The sequence below is a fragment of the Coenobita brevimanus genome, chromosome 57 (genome assembly GCF_032717465.1).
Source record: "Coenobita brevimanus isolate Jiangsu-jjx chromosome 57, ASM3271746v2, whole genome shotgun sequence".
Classification (NCBI taxonomy): domain Eukaryota; kingdom Metazoa; phylum Arthropoda; class Malacostraca; order Decapoda; family Coenobitidae; genus Coenobita; species Coenobita brevimanus.
The window spans coordinates 29,803,539-29,828,833 of NC_137010.1; the positions used below are offsets into that span (position 1 = coordinate 29,803,539).

The following is a 25,295-nucleotide window of genomic DNA, read 5'->3' on the forward strand; positions in this document are numbered from 1 at the left end:
TGAATTACCTAGCGGTGTTACTGCTATTTGTCAGCCTGAGCCTTGTCGCGTTACGGGCTTGATTACAAGTCTGCAATGTGCACGGTGTCAGATGGTGGCTTATGCTATTTTACTTAGCCAACACTACCAATGCCCCACTTAAGCCGCATACTGGGACACAGATTGGTCATTTTTTGGTATATCCACTGGCTATACGTGTGTGCCAAGACTTCCCACTCTCTGTTGCAGATGTGTGCTCAGTTGTTCACTCTACTGACATTACCACCCCATCTAATCTTGAATCTCATGTGAAACAGAGCAATTACCCTGAGTACAGAAGTCAGTTCTTTGATCTTTTGCAAGACTATCGTGAAGTAGTAGCCCTACCTGATGAGGACATGGGCAAAACTAGTCTTGTAAAATATTCCATTACATTGCAGCCTGAAGCTCAACCCGTCGTTACCTCACAGTCAACGTCAACAGGCCAATCGTCTTTTTCAGGAAATATTGGAATCCGTCATTGAACACTCTGACAGTCCGTGGAACAATCCGTTATTTCTCGTTCCAAAGAAAGATGGTGAGCAACGACCAGTCAAAGACTACCATCATGTAAATGTACTCACTGTTCTGGACAGATTCCAAATTCCTGTACACACTGATTTGTTGGAATCCTTAAGAAAAAACAATTGTGTTTTCTCCTCCCTCGATCTCTTGAGTGGCTACTGGCAAGTACAAATGAAGGAATCAGCTCGTCCAATCACTGCTTTCACTACTCCATCTGGTCATTACCAATTCCACAGACTCCTATTTGGATTAAGAAATGCACCTTCGGCATTTGTGCAGCTAATTCACACAGTCTTCACCGGTAGGATGGGTCACTCAGTCTTTCCTTATAATGACTGTCATTATTGCTAGTAGCTCTGTAGAGGAACACTTAGAGAAATTGGCTGAGCAGCTGGACTTAAATTCAAGCTGTCAAAGTGTCATTTCTATCATAAGAAGCTACAGTTCCTAGGACATGTCGTCGATGCTAATGGCATTCATACATCAGATGAAAATAATAACGCAGTGACAAACTTCCCTACAACCACCAACACAGATGTAGTACTGCATGTAGCTTTCTTGGTCTTAGTGGCTACTATGGTGGTACCAATCTTAAGTGGCGGTTTGGGTGGGGCACGAACCTCTGTACAGTGCTGCCACGTTTTCCATATCCGCTATGTGAATGGCTCTGATATATGTAATAGGCATCACAATAAGATAAACACATAAGAATATAATGGTAACGTGTGTATTATAATATATGAAAGAACATTTAACTTATTATGCGTAAAATATTTATACGGCAATACAGAAACGTGGCATAAATATTTTACAGTGTTTCCTAAAAAAAAGTAGTCACTTTTATTGGCTGTTACCGTACTTCTGGGGTTGGTAATAATGTCACAATTATGATTATAAGATAATGTGCAGGAATATAAGTAAAAATATGTCAATTTCTTAGTAAAAAAAAATAATACATTAAACCCTCGTGAGCAGCAACACTCACACACACCTAGTCCCACCTGGCCAGAGCCTCCTCTATCCTAGGCCTGTTTGGGGACACCTCTTAAAAAAAAACACGCCAAGAGTTTTACCTCCTGGGTGGTGTGGAAATAAAGTCAAATTTACAATATGTACATTATAACGTAAAAGAAAATAACTAAAATGTATCCTAAAATACCACAGATGAGAGAGAGGAGAGAGAGAGAGAGAGAGAGAGAGAGAGAGAGAGAGGGGGTGAAGGCAGACCAGGGGCAGTGTTGAGTGCAGCTGAGTGAGAGATGAAGGAAGGGAGGGAACGAAGGAGGGAGAGAGTGATTAAATGAAAACAAATCATGACGCCACAATAGTGAGGTCATCTGGCGCCATATGTAAAACAATAATATTTTTAAATATAATTAGATATAATAAAAACAAAATAAAGAAATGAAAGCACAAGTTTATGTCACTCATAAAAGAAACAAAATTCCCAAGGGTGATGCACATCTCCCCCCAGGAGAGAGAAAGAGAGAGAGAGAAGGGATGCCAGGAACAGTGTTGAGTGCATTGTCAAGCTGAGGGAAAGATGAAGGGAGGGAAGGAAGGAGGGCGAGAATGATTCAATGAAAAATCAAGGCGCCGCAACACCGAGGTCATCTGGCGCCATACGTAAAACAATAATATAATAAAAAACAAAATAAAGAAATGAAAGCACAAGTTTATAAGACACATAAAAGAAACAAAATTCCCTAGGGTGACACACATCTCCCCCCAGGAGAGAGAGAGAGAGAGAGAGAGATGCATCGCGGGTATGGAAAACGTGGCAACACTGTACAGAGGTTCGTGCCCCACCCAAACCGCCAGTTAAGAATGGTACCACCATATCGTTGTTTCATCAAGGGGTATGCCCAAACTGTTGCACCGTTAACTAAACTGTTGAAGAAAGACGAGCCTTTTATCTGGTGAGATGAACGAGCTATCTTTTTTACCACCCTGAAAACTGCTTTTGCACATGCCCCGGTCTTGGCATTTCCTGATTATTCCAAACCTTTCTTACTGTGCACAGATGCTTCCGGAGTGGGCCTCGGTGCTGTTCTCAAGCAAGATGACTCCGAGGGAAAGAAACGTGTCACTGCCTATGCCAGCCGCGTGTTAAACTCAGCAGAAAAAAATTACAGCGTAACTCATTGGGAAGTCCTTGCGGTGGTCTGGTCCCTAAAACATTTCTGTGACATCATCTATGGTTACCCTGTTCATATCCAAATAGACCATCTTCCTCTGTGTGATCTGTTTCAAGGACGTAATCTTACCAGTCGCCTTGCACATTGGGCAGTTATTGTTAATGACTATAATCCAATGTTTGAATACATCCCAAGAAAGTCAAATGCTGTAGTTGATGCTCTCTCTCATTATGCTGCCACAGTCTTGCCTGGTTGCAACATAAATTTGATGTTCAATTATGACACGCTCCAATGCTTCCTTGAGTCAGGTGATGATTCTTCCTTGCCAATGTTATCAGTTCCTGAGTCTGATTTTTTCCTCTTTAATGACTTACTCTAAAAAAAGATGATACTCACACACTCGCAGCCCACCTCTCGCTGAGGCAACACCTCCACCGCTGTTCCCGGCGGGACCAACCCCCCTTAGCATCACCAAGGAGAGTTGGCCTGCTCCATCCACTAGGAGGGCATTGGCCTAGGACCTGTCCACTTGGAGGTCGAGTGAGCAGTTTTCCTCCCTCCGCCCACCTGGACCAGGGCCTGTCCTCCCTACGACCGTGTCTAGGCCTCTCTCCTCGGTCTCCATCTGCTACGGGGCTGGGCGAGTCGTTACCGCCCTTGTTCCACCCAGGGCAAGGGGGTTGAGGGCAGCGTCGGGGCAGTTTTACATCCAGCACTTGTCGGTGCCCCCTCCATTGGCACCTGGCAGCCCACTGTGCTTTCGCCGTCCCGCCCTGTCCTCCTCGACCATCGTGTGCTTGTTTGCCTTTACCACCGCACCTTCCCCTCGCCTTGATCGCCACCTCGTCAGCCTTCGTGCCGGCCCAGCTATGCTCTCATGGGAGAGCTATTTTCTGCCACTTCCCTGACGGGCTCTCTTGTTTGCCCGTTCCCCACCAGACCTGTGGGGAAAATATTCAACACACACACACGATACTCACACGTAAGTGCCTCGTTGCAAAGTTAGGCAACTACTCATGCCAACAGACTTAATTCCTGCTGCCCTCCATTTAATCCAGGACACCCCTCATATGTCACACCCGGGTAAAGACGAATGCTAACGACAGGCATGTGTTTCATGTTACTGGCCCACTATGTGAAAGGATGTAGAGGCTCATTACAAAGCATGTCTATCATGTGCTCATAATAATAATAATAATAATAATAATAATCTGGCCTTTTGTTTCTCAAAAGCGCCAGTTCTTCCTTTTGGGAATTCACTAGCGCTCGACACACAAGAATTGTGAAATTTCTTGTATATAATACAAGCTACATCATATATACATGAAAGTGGCAATAATTAAACCCTATAATCATCCGTCATAGTACCTCTCTCCAGGTCATAGCATTTTGAAAAAAGAAAGGCTTTCAGCTGTTTATTAAAGGATTCAACAGTAGAGAGCTGTCTTATGGACAATGGCAATCTGTTATATAATCTAGGGGCTCTATATGCAAAAGAACGATCAGAGAAAGATGACTGGTGAATGGCTCCTGGCTCATCAAGACGCAAGGAATCATCTTCACTGCGTAACATCACACCCAGGCATGTCGATGGGAGTTTTAACAATTCAGCAAGATACTTCGGTTCACCAAACATAAGAACCTTGAATGTAATAAGACACAGTTTAAATTCAATTCTAGCCTTTAATGGTAACCAATGCAACTCAATCAGAAACGGGGTAGTTGACGTTCTCGGGGAAAGACCAAAGATAAGCCATGCCGCCCTGTTCAACACAGACTGAACTTTTGTTAGTATATTATTTGGAAGACCAACCCACAGTGAATTACAATAATCAACACGAGACAAGACCACTGCTTGGACCAATGTTAAGAGGCACCGTCTATTCAGGAATCTTCTCACAGAGTACAGATTTCTGATATGCAAGTTACACCCTCTTACAACCTGATTAATATGTTCTTTGTAATTTAACTTAGAATTAAAATAAACACCCAGATTTTGAACAGAACTGACTGGATGTAGCTGTGACACGCCAATGTTCAAAGCCAGGGCATTGTCAGTGTCATTACCCCTTCTGTTTCCTCTGATGATGATGATCTCAGTTTTACCATCATTCAGCTTAAGTTTCCTCTTAGCCATCCAAATCTTAATATCAGACATCTGAGATTCAAACTTTGTCTTAGTATCATTGATATCTGACATCTTAACATAAAGCTGGGTGTCATCAGCATGAAAATGATAAGACACATCATGAGGATCAAGTAGAGATGATAAACTACTTGTGTAGATAGTAAATAGAATTGGACCCAAAACTGATCCTTGAGGGACTCCAAATAAAAGAGGAGCAGAATCAGAGCTAGCGTAATCAACAACCACTCTCTGAGATTTGTCCGACAGATACGACTTAACCCCTTAACCGCGGGGCGTCACTTTCATGACTCTTGGGAGCAAGGGATCATACTGCGGGGCGTCGCATTTGTTATTCTGTGTTATTTTGAATTCACCCAGGCTTCCAAGTGGTGGCTTGTATCATCTATCAGTACTGCCAATGTCCAACACTAGTCAGCACTCCTAATCTCATCTGTAATCCCATCCATTGTTGACAAATTAGCCATTTCTCCCCGTTCTTGACTCCCCTCCCTACCCTCCCTCCATTACCCTATCCTCTCGCCTGCCCGGTCGTGCTACGCTAAGTAAATCTTCCCTGGAATTTTTCACTGATTTCATCCATTGAAATAAGCCCTATGCCCTATTCTTATACCAAATAATATATACAAGAAAGAAATAAGGTAAGTGAGAGTGCCATACACCTGGAATTGGCTAATTATCACCTGACAACACCTCACGTGCACTCGTTCGCTAATTTTCGCTGTTTATTTCCCCTTGAAATACAGTATGCTGTATAATCTGTTTTCGTAATAAATATACAGATAAGGAAGGAAGGGAGAAGCCTAAGTGATATTTACATTCACCTGGAACTACCTAATTTATAATGTATTGTCTAGATTTCCTGCCAATCATTTCACTGCTATATATTAGCTGCTGTCAAGAGGCTAACACTGGCAGTAATGCATTTCCCTACGTAGGCCACCACTCCGGCCCACCCTTATCAGTTCACTCTCATCTTCCAATGTGGAGGTATGTCTGTTTGCTCTTGCTGACTTCAGGGACTTTTCACCCCCATGCAATGGGCCCTGTGACCTTTACCCCCTAATAAACCTCGTGTGGAAAGAGGTAAAGGGCTGACAATTGATAAAAGAGTGACTACGATCCTTCTATTGAGTAAAACAGTGCAAGAGGAATTGTAAATAATGTGTAAACAGCAAGTAATGAATGTAAATATACGTGAACAGTGGAAAATAGTTTTATGTTACTTCAAGTGACAGTGCATAACACAGTAAATAAAATAGAAATGTAAATAACGTAAATAAAATAGAGAATGTAAATAGAAATGTAAATAAGTAGTATTATAAGAATACGAGTATATACCCTAGGAGTAATGAAAGTGAAAGTTTCACTCTTGCATGTCTGAATACTATGAGTTATGAGAGTGAAGGTGAAAGGGACATTCACTCTCAATGCTAGTATACAGGACGAGAAAGTGAATGCTACGTATTTTACTGAAAGAAATTGAATCCCTACAGTGGCAATAAACTAATACTACTGAAGGAAACTTATGGATAAAGACTGTAGATATATATAAGTGTTATATAGTAACAGAAATATAAAGTGTGAGGGGTTTTATGAATAATAAATGACAGAATACCAACAGCGAACTAGCGCAAGTGGGAAAGTCATACGCGCTCGTAATTTTCATTGCTTTCACAGTGGTTTTTATTTGGAGTATGGATCCCAAACTAACTGATAATCATAGAGTAGTGTTTATAGTGTTAATATCTGGCTGTGGTAATCATATTACAGGTTGTCGGGAAGTGTAAAGTGGAGACTTCGTTACCCAAATTCAGAGGTCTCCACAAGTCCTACGGTAATCGACGAAGGCTCAATAAACATCCCAGGAGAAAGCTGAAGGTATGTGCCATATGCAAATGTAATTTTAATATTCTAGGACTAATAACTGATTTTTGGCAAATATTTTTTGAGAGTCTGTCGGAGCCCGAATAACCCCACTGGAGACGCAAAACATTGGGAAACATGCCCGCGGTGTAAGGATTAAAGAGCAAAAGGGCACTATCGCGAACGCCATAAAAATACAGATCATCCAACAATAGTTTATGATCTACTGTATCAAAAGCTGCAGACAGATCCAACAGAACTAGGAGAAAGGACATCCCACTACAAGTGTTTGCCACCAAGTCACTCTGAATCATTGTTAGTGCAGTTTCAGTTGAATGGTATTTTCTGTATGCTGATTGAACAACAGGAACAATTCTATTGTGTTCCAATAGTGGTAAGAGTTAATCGAGTATGGCCCACTCAATAATCTTGGATAAAAAAGACAGGTTAGAGACGGGACAATAATTTGTCATGCTCTCGTCATCAAGGCCAGGTTTCTTAATTAGGGACCTAAGCAAAGCACGTTTCTCAGACTGCACAAAATTACTTTCTAAGAAGCATCTACTTATTATGTTGCAGATAAAGTCTGCAGCGTGCCCATACATATCAAGCAGTTGTGACATGTTACATGGATCGAGTGAGCAAAATGTTTTATTAAGTTCTCTGATATAACATTTGACTTTGTTTACATCCAGCGGATGAAACGTTGAAAACAAATGATCCTCGGTGCACCGTGGCTGGAAGTCAACTGAGTATGCTTCACTAGGAGAACTGCTGTCTAAATCACTTCTTATGCGAGATATCTTACTTGTAAAAATTGAAGCAAGATCAGAAGCTAATTGGGCATCAGATACAGAAGTTGGTTTAACAATTACATTTCTCCGACCAACCAAATTGTTCACAACTGCAGACAGTTTTTTTTTATCACCACCACATGAATCAACTTTATTTTGATAATACCTAGCCTTTTGGGCTTTTACAGTGTGAACGACTGCTCTTCTCGCAAAAACATATCGCAAACGAGTTACTTCGGTCCGCTGCAAGCACCACTCACATTCTGCCCTTCTGCGTTGTCTACGCAAAGAATTAATGGATGGACCATACCACGGAGAATTATCACGTACAGTGATTGTTTTTACTACCTCAGGACAATAAATGACCTGAGCTCGTTGTTGTAAATATCAACCAATTCACCTGAAGAAAGACTTGAAGAATCGATGGAGTTTAAACGTTGATCAATTTCAAAACACATCAACTGGCGGTCAACATTCCTGTAATTTCTGAACCTGATGACCTTTTTATATGAAGGGGATTTTGGGACATCAAAACTAAGAGTGATCAGAGCATGATCAGAGATGAGGGGGTCAAATGAGTCAACCTCCACATCTGATATGCGCCTGCAACCAACAGGGGACAAGATAAAGTCAAGGACATGTCCTGAGACATGAGTTGGATTACTCACATGACTGAAAAAATTGTTCTGGGAGATCAACTCAAGGAATTCGGAAGAAAATGGGTTGGACTCTGAACTGTCAACCCAATAATTGAAATCACCACAAACAAGAAGTCCTCCAGGTTTAAGAGAGAACCCTTCAAGAAACTGCCCAAACTCCTCCATAAAACCTCGATCTCTGCCCGGATGACCTGGTCGATAGACAATTGCAATTCTAATGGTATTCTGATGGAAATATATTAATACTTCCATAAATTCAAATAAAGATGGGGTCAGGTCTGAGTCAATGAGAGAAACGTTTGCAAGTGCTGCCGAGTAGATGAGTGCTACGCCTCCTCCCGGATAGTCAGCAGCAGGCCTGGGAATACTAATAATAGAATGTGTCTTAGGCAAAGCATTACAAATAATATCGATATCAGACTCATACAACCAGGTTTCAGTCAAGCACAAAATGTCAAGCTCATGCTGATTTAGGGTTTCATTAATATAGTCTATCTTATTACAGATGGAACGAATATTTAAAAGACCCATCCTTAACTGGTTCAAGTTTTTTGAATGGTCAAAATTGGTGCTTTCAATCAATCTATTCCTATGAGAAATCATAACTGGAAAGTTTCTACTTGATGCAAAATGGGCAACCAACTGTGACTTTGAATTAGCATCTTGATTTCTTAAAGAGGAGCAGTTGATGCATTTGGGAGAATTTCTGTTACTACAGTCCTTAGATTTATGGGCTCCAGTACAAAACACGCATTTAGGTTCATCACTTTTCCTAGAATATCTCTCAAATGTATGACCAAAGCCTTGACAGTGATGACACTGTGTAACCCAGAATCTATCGAAAGCACGGCATCTTGTAAGATCCACACAGATGTAATTACCCTGTTCTACAATGGAAGAACTCACCTCTGGCGACATCTTCAAGACAGCAGTTTTGGTGTCATTCCTTGTCCTTGTGAAGAGAAGGTTGAGGGTACAACCTTGATCAACGAGCATCTTAATTCTTTTGTTTTTTCTCAAAATATTTGGGATGATGTCTGAGTCATCCAAGGAAGGCGAAAGGCCTGTCACGGTCATTTTAGGCAACATTTTCTTTGGCTCTGATATGCAAAAAGTGCCCTCAGAGCCAAAATGATCAGTCAACACCCCAGTTGCTTCACCCTTTGCCTCAGCTGACGGAAACTTCATTACCAGCCCACCAGCCTTGGTCTTAAGGCAACTATCAACCGGTACCGAGTTAAGTACGCCTCTGATGTCTTCTGGTCCCATCTGATTTGTCAGGGCACCAGTGCCACTCTCTGGTTTCACAATCAGTACATGCTGACTATGAATAGCTTTTTTCTGGCCATGAGCACTGATCTCAATCACGCCCCCAGGCAGATCCTTCCCTACCCCCACGAGAGACCCGCGAACAGCATCCACAAATGACTTGGCCTGATCTTGCGTGACTGCCATGGGTGATGAGACCTTGGTCTCTAGTGCCTCCAGTCTATTTGATATGTCTCTGATTGCTTGAAAGATCAGCCCAATAACTCTATCTTCAAACTCCTTCTTGGTACTACTTCCTCCACCAGCCAAGACCTCGTCTGCTGGTGCAACACACTAGCTACACAGCCAGCGAAAGCCCAACTGGTGGCTCTTCTTCATGAATGGATAGTCGCCTGCACCTATATTGTAATAACCTGTACTGTCAAGGCCTTGGCAAACTGTCTCCCTTGATCTTCTGAAATTACCACGTACAGAATCTGGCTTAGTTTATCTATTTGTGGTAGTCGATCATTTCTCCAGTTTCATAATGTTCGCTCCATTGTAAGAGAAATCTGCTAATGCAGTTGCCCATGCTTTTGTTAATTCAGTCAATTGCCCTTTCACAACTCCAGAAGTCATTCTAACAGATTACAGGTCAGAGTTCAACAATTCAGTGCTGGAGGAAATTTGTCGTCACTATGGAATCAGGGAGTGTAATGTTGTTACACATCATCCAGCCTCTAAAGGCCTCACAGAGTGCCAGAATAGGAAAATATTGGAGAGTCTACGTCACATGGTGGGAGACCAGCGCTCCACTTGGGATGAATGGATTCCTCAGATGGCTGCATCAATTAATAGATCACACAATAAATCAACTGATGAAACTCCATTCATCGTCATCTATGGCTTCAACAAGAGACTACCTTATCCCTTGTTGCAATCTAAGCCTGATCCAGTCTACAATCATGATGATTATGTCGAAGTCCACCTCTCAAATATTCAGAAAATTCATAAGTACATTCAGGATAATTTGGCCCTCTCAAAAGCAGCAATGGTATATACGCAACATGCAGCTGCCTCAGAAGTTACAATCCAGGTAGGTGATTTAGTTTTTGCCCTGGATCATGTGCTTGAATCAAAGCTTGATAGTAAATTCTTGGGTCCTTTCCATGTCATCTCTCATAAGGGCAATAAATTTGAAATAAAAGACCTGTCTAAAGCAGAGTCCTATTGGGTACATACCGATGCCCTCAAACGTGCACCAAAGGGAATAGTATTGGAGAAGTCATCTTTGACACCTGGAAATGTTTCTTGTTCTCCCATTCCTTCTTTTGACATTTTCAGATTCCTCTTCTCCTTCTGGAACAAGGCCACCTTCCCTTGCTATTAATAATTATTGTGCAAAGTTGCGCTTTGCCAACAAGTCTCTTAAATAAAATTGTCACTCCAGACTCTTGTCATAATCATCTTCATAATCATCGCCTCTAACTTCAACTTATTAAGAAAAGATGTTGTGGGTCCATGTGCTGGCAGTGCTGACCCTAGTAAGGTCTGGTTGGGTGAGGATGATGGTGCCATACGGCCTGGGGCCTTGGTTGGTGCAGGAGGTGAAGTAATGGTGATGAAAGATGTAGTCTCCTTGCGCTACGACCTAGAGCCGATGGCCGCCATGGCCATCACCCAGCCCGATTTTGCACACCAGCTAGAGGAGATACAGGCCCTTTTGTCTGCCATCAAGGAACAACATAACAAGGACGTGTTTTGGTACCCACTTTACTTACCCATCTGCTGGAAACTAGACTATGTTAGGATGCAATTCTCCCATTTACATGACACCTATAACTAAACACCCGTAGGCTGTTCATGAGTGAAGCATTGACTCTTTGATCTTGGGGGAGAAATTCAAAGTGGGTTATTTGGTGTAGTGACCACTCATGACCTTTCTGGATTCAAATCTGAGCTTGTTGAATTAGCCAGTGTCCTAGTCTCAAAACAGAGTAATTAATGTCCAACACTCTATGCTACAGAAGATCACAACCCAATTAAATGATGTTATACACACATTAAATAATGTCACAAGAATTCTAACAAAGGATACTCGGGTTTGGGAAGGCAACGGACATGATTGTGTGCAACACATATTTTAGGAAAAGAGAGAGTAAGTTAATTACATATGAGTCTGGGGGAAACAGCAGTCTGACAGATTATTTTCTGGTTAGGAGGGCTGATAGGAGGTTAGTGAGGGATGTTAAAGTTATAGGAAGTGAGGAGTGTGTGCAGCAGCACAAACTATTGATCTGTGATATGGTGATTAAAGAACAAGTGATGAAAAAGAGGACTTAGGACTTATGTTCCTAGGAGGAAAATATGGAAGCTGGAAAACCAAGTAGTAAGGGATGCCTTCTATAGCAAGATGAGGGGAGTGGTGGCTGAACAGGGAGCCATAGACAAAGGCGTTAATGAACAGTCCAGAGCCCTCAAGAACAATCTCTTCAGAGTTACTGATGTAATACGTGGTTGGACAAGAGGACCACCAAGACATAAAGTAACTTGGTGGTGGGATGAGGGTGTACAAGCTGCAGTTAAGGAGAAAAGAAGGCTTTTCTGGGAAGGGAAAAAGGGTGGTAGCAAGGAGGAATATTTGGCTGCTAAGTGTAGGGCTAGAAGAGAGGTATACAGGGCAAAGTCTGAGTCACAAAGACTTTTACTTGATAACCTAAATCATGGGGAAAAGAAAAATATGATATTTAGGGTGGCAGGTCAGGTGAAGAGGGATAATCGGGATATTATAGGTGAGCAGCATGTGAAGAATGATGAAGGAAGGGTAGTGGTGAACAGTGAGGATATTAAAGATGCATGGAAAGAGCATTATAACTGGTTGTTGAATGAGGAGTTTGACTGGGACAAGGAAGGTTTGGAACCAGCAGATCCAGTGTTTGGCCCTTGGCCTTTGATTGATGCTGCTACTGTGAGTGAGGCAATAGGCAGGATGAAGGTGAGGAAGGCAGCAGGTGTGTTTGGGTTGACTGCCAAAATGTTGAAGGCCTCAGGAGATACAGGAGTGAGGTTAGTCACTGACCTGATAAATATGACTATTTATAAGTGTGATGTCCCAGATGACTGGCTGAAGACTGTAATTGTAAATGTGTATAAAGGGAAGGGTGATGCCCTGGAAAGAGGAAATTATAGAGGTATAAAGCTTTTAGACCAGAGAATGAAGGTAATGGAGAGAGTTTTAGAAGGTATGATTAGAGAAAGAGTGAATACTGATGAGATGCAGTTTGGGTTTATGCCAGGTAGGGGGACCACTGATGCCATATTCATTGTTTGACAGCTTCAGGAAAAATATATTGGAAAGAAAAGGGATCTGTATTTTGTTTTTGTTGATCAGGAAAAGGCCTTTGACAGAGTTCCTAGAGAGGTGGTGAAGTGGGCAATGAGAAAGCTTGGCTTGGAGGAGTGGCTGGTTAGGGTGGTTATGGCTATGTATGTGGGTGCTTGCACCCAGGTAAGAGTGAATGGAGATTTGAGTGATGAGTTTTCCGTGAACGTTGGTGTGCATCAGGGGTCAGTTTTGAATCCCATGTTGTTTACCATGGTACTTGAAGCCCTCCCAAGTGACTTCAGAAACGGACTCCCGTGGGAGTTGTTGTATGCTGATGATTTGGTGTTGATTGCAGAGAACGAAAAGGAGGTGGAGGAAAGATTTAGGAAGTGGAGAGATGGTATGGGGCACAAGGGCTTATGGGTAAATACAGATAAAACAAGTGATGACATCCAGGGTTGGTGGTGGTACTGTCAAAGACAAGGGAGAGTGGCCATGAGCAGTTTGCCACAAGGGCGTGGGAAGTAATTCCATCTTGTGCGGTGTTTGTGATAAATGGGTGCACAAGAGATGTAGTGGTATCAGAGGTAGACTGCGAGATGATGCTGATTTTGTGTGTACGGTGTGTTGGGGAGAGCAGGTGGAGATTGTCAGGCATGAAAGGACTAAACATGCTGGTGAATCTCTTGAGTGTGTGGAAGAGTTTTTTTTATTTGGGTTATTTGGGAGACATGCTATGTGCTGGAGGTGGGGCTGGAGCTAGCTCTGTGGCTAGGGTGAGAAGTAGTTGGAAGAAGTTGAGGGAGCTCTTGCCTCTCCTGACATTGAGAGGACTCTCCCTAAGTGCTAAGGGGTCTTTGTATGCAGCATGTGTTAAGAGTGTAATGCTGTATGGTAGTGAGACCTGGCCAGTAAAGAAGGAGAATATTTGCAGGCTCAGACGTACAGAAATGACAATGATTAGGAGGATGTGTAGTGCATCCCTGCATGCAAGGTTTGAGGGGACTGGGTTTACAATGGAAGAGTTTAGATGTAGGACGGGACTGGAGTGTATTGGTGTTGTGATTAGAAGAGGTAGATTGAGATGGTTTGGACACGTGGAGAGGATGTGGGAGGATAATTGGGTGAGGAAGGTGAGAAGTGTTAATATTGGGGGTGGGGTTATGAGGGGTAGACCGAGAAAGACACGGGACGAGGTCATTAAGTTTGTCCTCAGGGTTAAGGGACTGAACAGGGAGGCTGCAATAGATCATGCAGCATGGAAAGACGCCATTAGGTGATCAAGGCCGACGCATGCAAGCATGTTGGAGCCTTTAAAAACGAAACGAAACGAAACAAGATCTCAAAATTCAATATTGTCTCAGAATTGTTGTTTGTCAAACTACACATGGACAACCTACAAGCTTCCTTGGACTCTCTTCTCTGCCAAGTTACTACTTTAGTTCGTATTCTAGTTAACCCCTACACCACGGGCATGTTTACCGATGTTTTGCGTGTGCCGCGGGGTTATTCGGGCTCCGACAGACTCTCAAAAAATATTTGCCAAAAATCAGTTATTAGTCCTAGAATATTAAAATTATATATGCTTATGGCACATACCTTCAGCTTTCTCCTGGAATGTTTGTTGAGCCTTCGTCAGTTACCATAGGACTTGTGGAGACCTCTGAAGTTGGGTAACGAAGTCTCCACTTTACAGTTCCCGACAACCTGTAATATGATTACCACAGCCAGATATTAACACTATAAATACTACTCTATGATTTTCAAGTAGTTTGGGATCCAAACTCCAAAAAAAAAAAACCCACTGTGAAAGCAATGAAAATTATGAGCGCGTCTGACCGCCGCACTTCCGCTAGTTCGCTCTTGGTACTCTGTCATTTATTATTCATAAAACCTCTCACACTTTATATTTCTATAACTACATAACACTTATATATAACTACAGTCTTTATCCATAAGTTTCCTTCAGTAGTATTAGTTTATTGCCACTGTAGGGATTCAATTTCTTTCAGTAAAATACGTAGCATTCACTTTCTCGTCCTGTATACTGGCCTTGAGAGTGAATGTCACTTTCATCTTCACTCTCATAACTCACAGTATTCAGACATGCTATAGTGAAACTTTCACTTTCATTACTCATAGGGTATATACTCGTATTCTTATAATACTATTCATTTCTATTTCTATTTACGTTCTCTATTTTATTTACGTTATTTACATTTCTATTTTATTTACACTGTGTTATGCACTGTCACTTGAAGTAACTTATAAAACTATTTTCCATTGTTCACGTATATTTACATTCATTACTTTCACTTGCTGTTTACACATTATTTACAATTCCACTTGCACTGTTTTACTCAATAGAAAGATCGTAGTCACTCTTTTATCAATTGTCAGCCCTTTACCTCTTTCCACACGAGGTTTAGTAGGGGGTAAAGGTCACAGGGCCCTTGCATGAGGGTGAAAAAAGGCCCTGAAGTCAGCAAGAGGATGAGCCGTACCTAATCTTCGGAATCTGAGAGAGAACTGATAGGAGGGCCGGCCCGGGTTGAGGCCTACTTGAGGGTTATTCAGCACTACCAACGTAGCTCTTGAAACAGCTATGTATTTCACTGAAATGATTGGCAGGAAATCTAGACAATACATTATAAATTAGGTAGTTCCAGGTGAATGTAAATATCATTTACGCTTCTCCCTTCCCTCCTTATATGTATATTTATTACGAAAATAGATTATATGGCATATTTCAAGGGGAAAAAAACAGCGAAAATTAGCGAACGAGTGCACGTGAGGTGTTGTCAGGTGATAATTAGCCAATTCCAGGTGTATGGCACTCTCACTTACCTTATTTCTTTCTTGTATATATTATTTGGTACAAGAATAGGGCATAGGGCTTATTTCAATGGATGAAATCAGTGATAAATTCCAGGGAAGATTTACTTAGCGTAGCACGGCCGGGCAGGCGAGAGGATAGTGTAATGGAGGGGGGGTAGGGAGGGGAGTCAAGAATGGGGAGAAATGGCTAAATTGTCAACAATGGATGGGAGTACAGATGAGATTAGGAGTGCTGACTAGTGTTGGACACTGGCAGTACTGATAGATGATACAAGCCCCCATTTGGAAGCCCGGGTGAATTCAAAATAACACAGAATCACAAAAGCGACGCCCCGCGGTATGATCCCTTGCTCCCAAGCGTCACGAAAGTGACGCCCCGCGGTTAAGGGGTTAATGATGGTGGTCATGTCACTGTAGACTTAGTACCTATCACTGACCTCCGCTCTACATTGGAATGGGCTCGCTCCACCTTCAACTTATCTCCAGTGCTTTCATTTTCCTCTTTACTACTATCCAATACTTGAGGCCACTTTTCTCATAAAGAAATTGTTATTCATGTCCCTCTTCTCTCTTCTGTCACAGTCGATCTCTTTCACATCATTCCTTTTCCTTTCTGGTATAATAATTCCCTATTACAGGCCTCTGTTTCCTCACAGTACTTCCTCCTATTTCATGATCTTATCTCCGTTGCCTTCACATCCTCCAATGATCTCAGTAGGTGTGCTTTTCTTACACCTAACTCTCGAGTTTGTGCTACCTATCTCCTGACAATCTTTCCTAGTTGCGCTGCTCCTTGTGATTCTGCCTTAGTTCAAAACTTCTTGGTTAAATCTGTCCGTTCCTTTGTTCCTGCCCCCAAGCTCCCAGTACACCATGCTCATCAGAACCATAGCTGCTGTTTCTTCTTTAGTACCCCAGTTCCTGGTAGTCTTATTTGCCCTGGGATTCCTGTTTACTCAGTATCTGCAACTGGTTTGTACAAGGTCCCTGATTATTGTACGATAAAATCAGAATCTGTGGTTGCTCATGCTACGCATCATCATTTTGCACTTCATTCCCACAAATATGAAATCTTCCAACCCATTAACGTGACATTCTATCTGCCTGCTGACAATCTTTATATCACATCAGACAACCTACTCATTGAATTTTCTTAATAAAAGTGATTTTGTTATGGACCAGTTTTCTTCAGCCTGTAACCATTCATGGGTACATCTGATCTTTGTGTTTCCCCCAGTGGTAATTTCTCTTACTGGATTTTTTGTTACTACATGTATACTTTACTGCTGTGGTAAGCAAATGGATAAAAGACTGCACGAGATCCACACTGCGACATGATTAGTGAGGCAACCATGAGACTTTGAAACTAGCAGTTCTTAGTGACGCTCAATGTAACTGCTGAAGATATGAAGATCATCTAACTTGGTATATCGATGAATGTAATTTATCATATTTTACCGTTGTTCACCGCTGCTGCCAATAACGATAAGCGTCGCCATAGACTGACGTAGAGAGATAGTGAGGTTGGTTGTAGATCGCTGACGTAGTGTCTGCATAAGATCGTGAGGTGTTGTATGGCTAGAACTTGCTGCTGCTTAGTAAAATGGCGTGTCTTTGACTAGAGTGAATGGGTTGGTCTCTTTCATTTTCACCAACCCCACTTTGCGTATCATATGTGAGGTGAGTTATGGAGCACTCATGGGTTACGGGGTTTATTATACAAAGTTATATCGAAGTGTGATTGACAGCCTAACATAGCGTGAGGGCAAAACCTCCTAGCTGACCCTATCTCCTGCCTTCTGCCCTGGATTGTATTCTTGGGCTCTCTCTCTAACCCCTTCTGAGCTGAAGGGAATCTCTCCGACATTATATACAACTCGGAGAGGATGTGTGTGTGTGTGTAGTGTCTGGTATTTTTCCAGTCATGTGGACTAACCGACTAGAGCTGGTTACCCCACGTGTTTGAATACATCACGAAATTCTTGGTCGTCTGGACTACAAAGAGATTGAGATACATCATGTGTTAAGACATTCTTGATGGTCTGGGACAACATGATTGTGGATAAACATTGTGGAATGACATTCCTAGTGAGAAGCTGTGTTTGTCTCCAGCAGACACTACATACTGCACATTGTGATATGAGATATATACTAGTGCCTATATTATGCTCACAGGTACTGAAGGAAAGATAACTATAAATAAGTGATAAAGCAACTCAGAATAGTAAATGAAAGATTACTTAATATGATGATAAAAGGATATCAAATGAACCAGTTGTAAATGAAAATAGCTGCAAATGAAACAAAAGTAAATGCTTATATAGACACAAACACTGAATCAATAACGTTAAGAACGATACAACGTAAGAAAAGAATAACAAATGTGTGGAAATTAATTAATGACTAAGAGAAATCACTCTCAAAGACAGTTTCTGTGAAATCAACTGTAGTTTACTCAACTGAAAAATGTTCATTATTCCATGTATCATTATAGTTTTCAGTACTAACCCCATCTAATGAACTTGAACTGTGAACTTGTGAAGAATAATAGGCTATGTATTCCTACAGTTATTATATTTATCACATGCTCCATGCACTGTTAATTAATTACTTATTACATTAATGCATCAATTACCTTTTAATTTTACACCCAGTAACAGTTGTAACTTTTCACTGAATTTCAACATGGCCATGTACTGTAAATATATTTCCTTCCTTGTTGGATCCAACTGCTGGCATTACAGCATTCTGCCCCTTTCGCTATTATACTCCCATGCAGTCAGACATTAACTATATTATCTATCCAATTACACTCTTACCATATTACTCATTCATGTCTCCACCTGCAGTATACCTATGCTACTTATATACAATTCACCATATTGTGTCAGGAGACACAATTTTTCCATAGTGGAAGGGAAAATTGTAACCACTTGTAAACCAGTAGTATGTGTTCTATGTAGGGTGTACATGATCTAATTCCCTTACCTAAGGTCTAGTTAAGTTCAAATTCTGCCTACACAGTCTTTTTCTAGAGAGAGTGAGATAGGGGCGGGCAGGCTTGCAGGCCTGAGACAATGGAGAGGTGGTGGAGGCAAGACCAGTGCTGTACTTGTATAAATACATATCCGCAACATCACCCAGGAGTTTGGCTAAACCTACAATCAACGAGAGGGACTAACATTTTGGGCATTCGTGGATATAAAGAAAGTGTTTGATAGAACTGATAAGGAGGCTTTATGAACTGTTTTGAGATTGTATGGACTTGATGGTAGGTTGTTAAAAGGAGTGAAAAGTTTTCAAGAAAATAGTAGAGTGTGTGTAAGAGTGGGAAATACATTGAGTGATTGGTTTCCCATGAGAGTGGGGCAGCGGCAGGGATGTGTGATGTCACCTTGGTTGTTTAATACTTATATGGATGGTGTTGTAAGGGACGTGAATGCGAGAGTGTTAGGTGGACGTTAGAGTCTGGTGAATGCTGACGGTAGAGAGTGGAAGCTGAATCAGCTGCTGTTTGCAGATAATACTGCACCGGTGGCTGATTCGGAGGAAAGACTGAGACAGTCAGTACAGTAGTTCAGAAGGGTGTGTGAAAGGAGGAAATTGAGAGTAAATGAGAATAAGGGTAAAGTGATAAAGTGTATGAGTTTGACAGATGATAGGATGATGAATGTAGTTTTGAGTGGGGAGTTGCTTGAGGAGGTGAAGTGTAAAGTATTTAGGGTCACATGTTGCGATGGATGCATAGATGCAGAGGTGAAGTGCTGGGAGGGATGAAAGAAGTGTTCAGATGTTGTTTGCTTAGATTGGATGTAAAGAGAAGGCTGTCTGGGGGTGTAGTGGTACAGACTGTGTTGAATGAGACTGAAACATCGAATATGGATGTAGCAGAGAGGAAGAGTGTGAACTTAATCGAGATGAGGCACCTATGGAGTACAGCATGTATGGAATGAAGCACATGGATAGAGTTAGAAATGACGAAGTGCGAAGGAGAACTGAAGTTATGCGGGAGATGGCTGATCGAGATAGACAGAGAATGTTGTGATGACTGGGCATATGGAGAGAATGGATGAATAGTGAATGGTAAAAAAGATACCGTAGCTGGATCTGATGTGAGAGGTGTAAGGCTGAGAGATGGGCAGAGTGAAGAGAGTGTTTGATGTGACAGGGATGTCTGTACAGAAAGGAAGAGTGGCTGCGTGTGATAGGGATGACTGGAGAGAAATTGTGAATGAATAAATGATGACACAGGTCCGAGGAGATATTCTCCGGCATTTGGTCTGATCAGCTGATCAGGTCAGGTGCGGGTAAGGGGATGGGTCCATTGTGATGTGGCAGGGGAAAATCAGCTCTGCTGTTGGGCCATGCTACGGATGTTGCTGACTGCACTGCGCAGTTGACCCTCGTGTGGTGTGGTGCTGTGAGCATCTGTCCCTTCTCCCCTTTGGACTAAGATACGAGTAAATGTGTGTGTGGATGAGTAAGTTGGGAGTGTGTCATCCTGTCTCAGCTACCCCCCTTTCTCTGCAGAAAGCAGCCTAGGTACAGCATTTTCTCGAATTTCGACAGATTAGAATTCGATGAATCAAGTTTCGATGCATTTTGGAGTGATCTCCTCACATTTCGATGCAAATTCGCGCATTTTGATGCTCTCAGGGCCAGACTCCAACCAAAACAAGCAAAGATAATATTTTTGATGCAAACCAAAATGCTAGAAGGGATGGAAAATTATAAGAAAAAGTATGAGCCTAACCTAACATTGTATGTGACGTGTCAAGAAGAGAATGAAAATCAACATCATTTATTCATATGTGGAGCACACGATGATAAGGTTCCGGGACAATTCACCGTCAAGTCAATTTGCCGTCAGATAATTCCCTGTCAAAACATGGACGATTTCCCATCAGGACAATTCGCACCCTGGACTATTCACCGTCATTCTATAAATATACTTACAGTATTATTAACTAACCAATACTTTAATAACTCGAAGATATAACAAGAGAAATTAAAGGAAAAGAATTAATAATAGAAATACTAAAACAAAATGAATTACAGGTGGTAGCATATACAGTAGGCAGAATACTGAAATGAAGAGAAGTACAGTAATTATGAATACAAGGAGCAACATAGAAATGAACAATAGAGACTGAGGAAAAAAAAAAGAAAAACAGTCATGTTGTTTATGGACATGAGCTTCTGGATGGGAGTAGGCACCAACAACAACAAGCCATGGGTAAGGTGATGTTCAGTTGTCGGTAGCCATCTTGCGACTGTCCTGCCAGCAGCCAGCCCTCTACAGCCAAGTGCCGCACTTTCAGCTTGTACCTTCCACGTGTGGACATGCATTTCACTGCAATTTAGTTGTATGTATTTTCTTTGTATTTTCGTCGCAATGTACCTGTTTCAAGATGGCAAGCAAGAGTGGATCTTCGGGTAGCAGTGGTAATGGACGAGAGCAGCCTGGCATCTCTAAATTTTCGCAGCCAAAGGTGAAATGGCAACACAGGAAAGGGCAGAAATACACCAAGTACTGTATACACTTGCTGACAATATGGCAATACAATGCAGAACTACAGTTACTTAACCACAATCATAGTTCATAAAGTTTACGGGGGTGTGGGCAAAAAATCATGATTTTACGTAGTTAGGTTCGGACGCCCCGGACCCAAACTAATTTTTCCCATAAGGAGTTCAGTTTAAATTTCGATGGTTTGAATTTCGCAGTGATTTTTAGGTACCCATGCCCATCAAAATTCGAGAAACCACTGTATATAGATAGACAGACTGTTAACAAACCAGTTGAACAACTAGCATTATTCTTACTAACATATCTCAGTCTCATATTTTTGTTCCTCCTGTCATGTTACTTTTACAGTATATATTTGTTTCTTGTCTCTTTATACTCCCTCCAAACTCTTCCACTATATATCTTTCTTTGTACTTTGTTCCACACACTATTCCTAGATTAAAGTGCTGTCCTGCATTTTTATTAACCCAAACTTTCCTTCTTCTTTTTTTTCATCCTTGCTTTGAGTTTTGGGACATGGTTACTGAATCCTTCCCTGTATAGTTCATTTCATATACCTCATGGATATTTTTTTTGCCTTCTTCATTTCACTGTGTGTGTGTGTGTGTGTGTGTGTGTGTGTGTGTGTGTGTGTGTGTGTGTGTGTGTGTGTGTGTGTGTGTGTGTGTGTGTGTGTGTGTGTGTGTGTGTGTGTGTGTGTGTGTGTGTGTGTGTGTGTGTGTGTGTGTGTGTGTGTGTGTGTGTGTGTGTGTGTGTGTGTGTGTGTGTGTGTGTGTGTGTGTGTGTGTGTGTGTGTGTGTGTGTGTGTGCAGCTCCATTCAGATCTGAGAAAGGGAAGTTGCCTGATCCAGCAGCAATGCTGGTGGTTACAGATAATGGAGATCCGTGTAAGGTATCCTATATCTAGACATGTTACCATTGTTAAGAACATCACAAGACAAGAAACAAATTCAGTGCATGGGAACAAATTTGTGGAGAAATTTTGTTTCTTTTATAAAAACTACCAATCAGGGTTCTTTCTATTCCTGTTTCAAGTGCACTCACTGAGCATGTGTTCACTGTTGAAGGCACTGTTGTGAGACCACATTATGCCAGACTATGTGACAAGATGCTCACAAACTTAGTTCCAGGGATTGTAAGCACAAGAAGGCCTAGATGTTGTGAGTCACAACTCATCACCCACTGATTCATTACTTCAATGGGAGGGGAACCTTCCTGGGACAATCTGGGATTACTACATGATGCATAAACTGATTTTAGTTTCATAAAGGCTCATTGTGCAAAATGTGATTTATGCTGATTATCCTGTGGTCTAAATGTTTGAACATGAAAAAAGAATTACTTCAGGACTTAGACCTAGTCTTAAATAAACCTTTAGAATGCTTTTCCTCACTATTTCCACTAAGTAGAAAGAAAAATTATAAGAAAATACTGAAAAATTATGTACTGTATTTTGGCCTATCTCCAGGATTTACATAACATGCATGGAGGCAGAAGAAATACTTGGTAAATGCAGTTCTGAAATTCTGCACACTCACTTTTGATAAGGAAGAGCTACTCTGTTGCACTGTCATGAAACGAAAACTGAAAAGTGTAAAAACACTCCCAAATGTGCAATATTCATAATTTCCATTATTTTCATCAAAATCAATTCCTTTAGGCTTGATCAAATTTACAAGAGATGAAAAAAGGAAACAATTTGGCAATGAAGTACCAGTAAAGCAATATGTATAAGAGGAGCTTCAAGTGAACTAGTAATATTTCTGGCTCTAAAAAGAACATTCAAACTGGCATCTCATTCAAGTGTACTAGTAATATTTCTGGCTCTAAAAAGAGGAAAATTCAAACTGGCGTCTCACTGCAATGTTGTACTCCTCGGGGACATTTATGGTGAAGATGAAGACCCCGCCAGCCCAGTAGCCCTCAGGGGGTGTCACCACTAGTCTGAAGGAGTGAAGTGTGTCTGGACTATCAAATTTAGCAGAACATCCCTCCGGCAGGTTGCTCTCCATCTCACTCACCTGGCAGACAAAAATACAAGTATGATCTAAAGCCCACAATAACAATGATAAAAAAAAATAAATAAATAAATACTGGTACTGAGGATTTGGCAATAAACAAGAGGACAGCAACTGAAGAACTAACTCCAGTACTGTATTATAAGTACAAGGTGGGTGTCTCTTTGATTAGGTTGTTAATCTTGTCCTAGAAACAGAGACCCTATTTTAATGTCAATCTTACCCTAGAGGGACCCTACATTTACTTTCAATACCAGACCGTACTAATCATTCAATCCTTTTTAGCTTCAAAAGGAGCACAGAAGCCTAGGGTTATGCAAAAAAAAAAAAAAATCCCAACATTTGAGGTGAAGGTGGCCAGTCACGCACTCTTGAGTGGCATTATACAGTATGAGCAATACACCCCAACCCTCCTTGGCTATATTATGGGTCACACTATAGCTGGCTATTTGGTTATCATCCATCCAAAAATCCATCAGTTAATCCCACTTTGGCTCAAATAAACAGGAGCACAGGTGACCAGGGCATTGAAGGCTACTCAGTCCTGTTATTTAAGGCAAGGGTGACCAGCCTCACTTGGCCCTGAGTGGCATTATTATGAACTAAAAACCCTAATCACCCCTCAGATGGAAAACCTTACAGGCACAACCAAGTTGGAATGCCTAAATCCACTAGATCGCTAGGAGTCATTTACGTACTGTATATGGTTACAACTCAGCATAGTAAATGGCTTCCTGAGTTACAGGAACTATTTGGTTATCATTCAATGTAGAGTCATCTGAAGACAGTTCTATACCAAGTGAGTGGATGGTGAGCATCCCCACCTACCACACTTAATGTCCTTTTACTCTGTCTGGCAACTGGTAAATCTGTTGCTCTGTGAAGTGCGGCTGTGTCCAAACTGACAAAACAGAACTCACCACACGGCTACCATTCTGACAGTGATCTCTGTCTCTGTTTTGAAAAACCTGTCACATTTTCATATTAAAACACACACACACTGCACCAGGGAATCGTAAGTAGAATCTGTGCTCTTAGTACCACATGATGTCCACCTACTTTAGTAAAGCAAGTTTGGAAGGAGCTAAGAAAAGGGATAAAGGTAGAGAGCAGGATGATGATTTCTACCAGGAACTGGTTGAAATGGAGATGTACAATAAACTGTGAGAACGGGTAAACAGATTGGAGATGGCATTTCAGAATGAAATGGATGAAATGAAGAAACAGTTGCACATGCTGAAGGAGGAAATAGAAAAATTAGTGAAGGAAGTCAATAAGAAAGACACAACAACAGATGAGCTGACAGTTGAAGTGGGTTCACTTAGAATGAAAATTAGTGAAATGGCAAGTACAGTAGTCAACCATGAGAGTATCATGGAAGAGTTTAAAAAATGATACAGAGACAATTAGACAAGTAAGCAATCTGACAGATCAAAGCAGTGATAATGAGGTGAAGATTACACAGGTGAATGAAGCGATGCAAAGCTACAAAAATGATGTGGAAACCACTTATGCTGAAATGGTGAAAGTAAAGAAAGACTTAGAAACAAGAACTGAAGAAAAGAGCATTAAAAAGGAAGTGAAAAGAATATTCCAAAACAATCCTAAATTGGTCAGAGATTCAGCAGATATCAACAAATCTATAGTAATCATTGGTATAGAAGAGGAAGAAATAAAAAACAAGATCTCGAGAGACAAAAAGGAGATGGCGCAGGAAATATCAGAGGAAATCTGTAATAAAGACAAAGAGGAACATAAAAGGATAGGGAAATATGAAGGAAATAAGTCAAGGCGTCTGAAAGTAACCTTCCAGAGTGTAAACATTGTGGAGGAGATACTAAAAAATGCAAAGAAACTCATGGAAAAAGAGGAATTCAAAAATATATGGATAAAATGATGCCTAACTCAAGAGGAACTTGAATTATTAAAAGAGAAGAGAGAGGAAGCAAAAACAAAGAATGAGGGAAGATCAGAGGAGGAGAAGAATACATTTATTTACAAAGTAATTGGATTGCAGGTTTGAAATCGGTACATAACCAGGAGAGGATAAAAAGGAGGAAGGTAGTAGACCCAAGTCATAACAAGTATATAAACAAGATGATTAAGTTGATGTACTCAAATGTAGATGGAATGGTATCTAAAATATTACCGATGAATGATTACGTCAAAAAATGAACCACATATATGCCT

At 41.3% G+C, this 25,295-nt stretch overlaps 1 protein-coding gene across 1 annotated transcript in view; it reads right to left on the minus strand.

Moving 5' to 3' along the window:
* The window catches only part of LOC145402129 (NEDD8-conjugating enzyme UBE2F-like), a 206,461-nt gene that overhangs the window by 84,499 nt on the left and 96,667 nt on the right, over window positions 1-25,295 (minus strand). Inside the window, exon 3 of the mRNA XM_080274244.1 lies at window positions 22,947-23,108. Within this exon, the coding sequence (XP_080130370.1) occupies window positions 22,947-23,108 (162 nt within the window). The remainder of the gene's footprint in view (window positions 1-22,946; window positions 23,109-25,295) is intronic.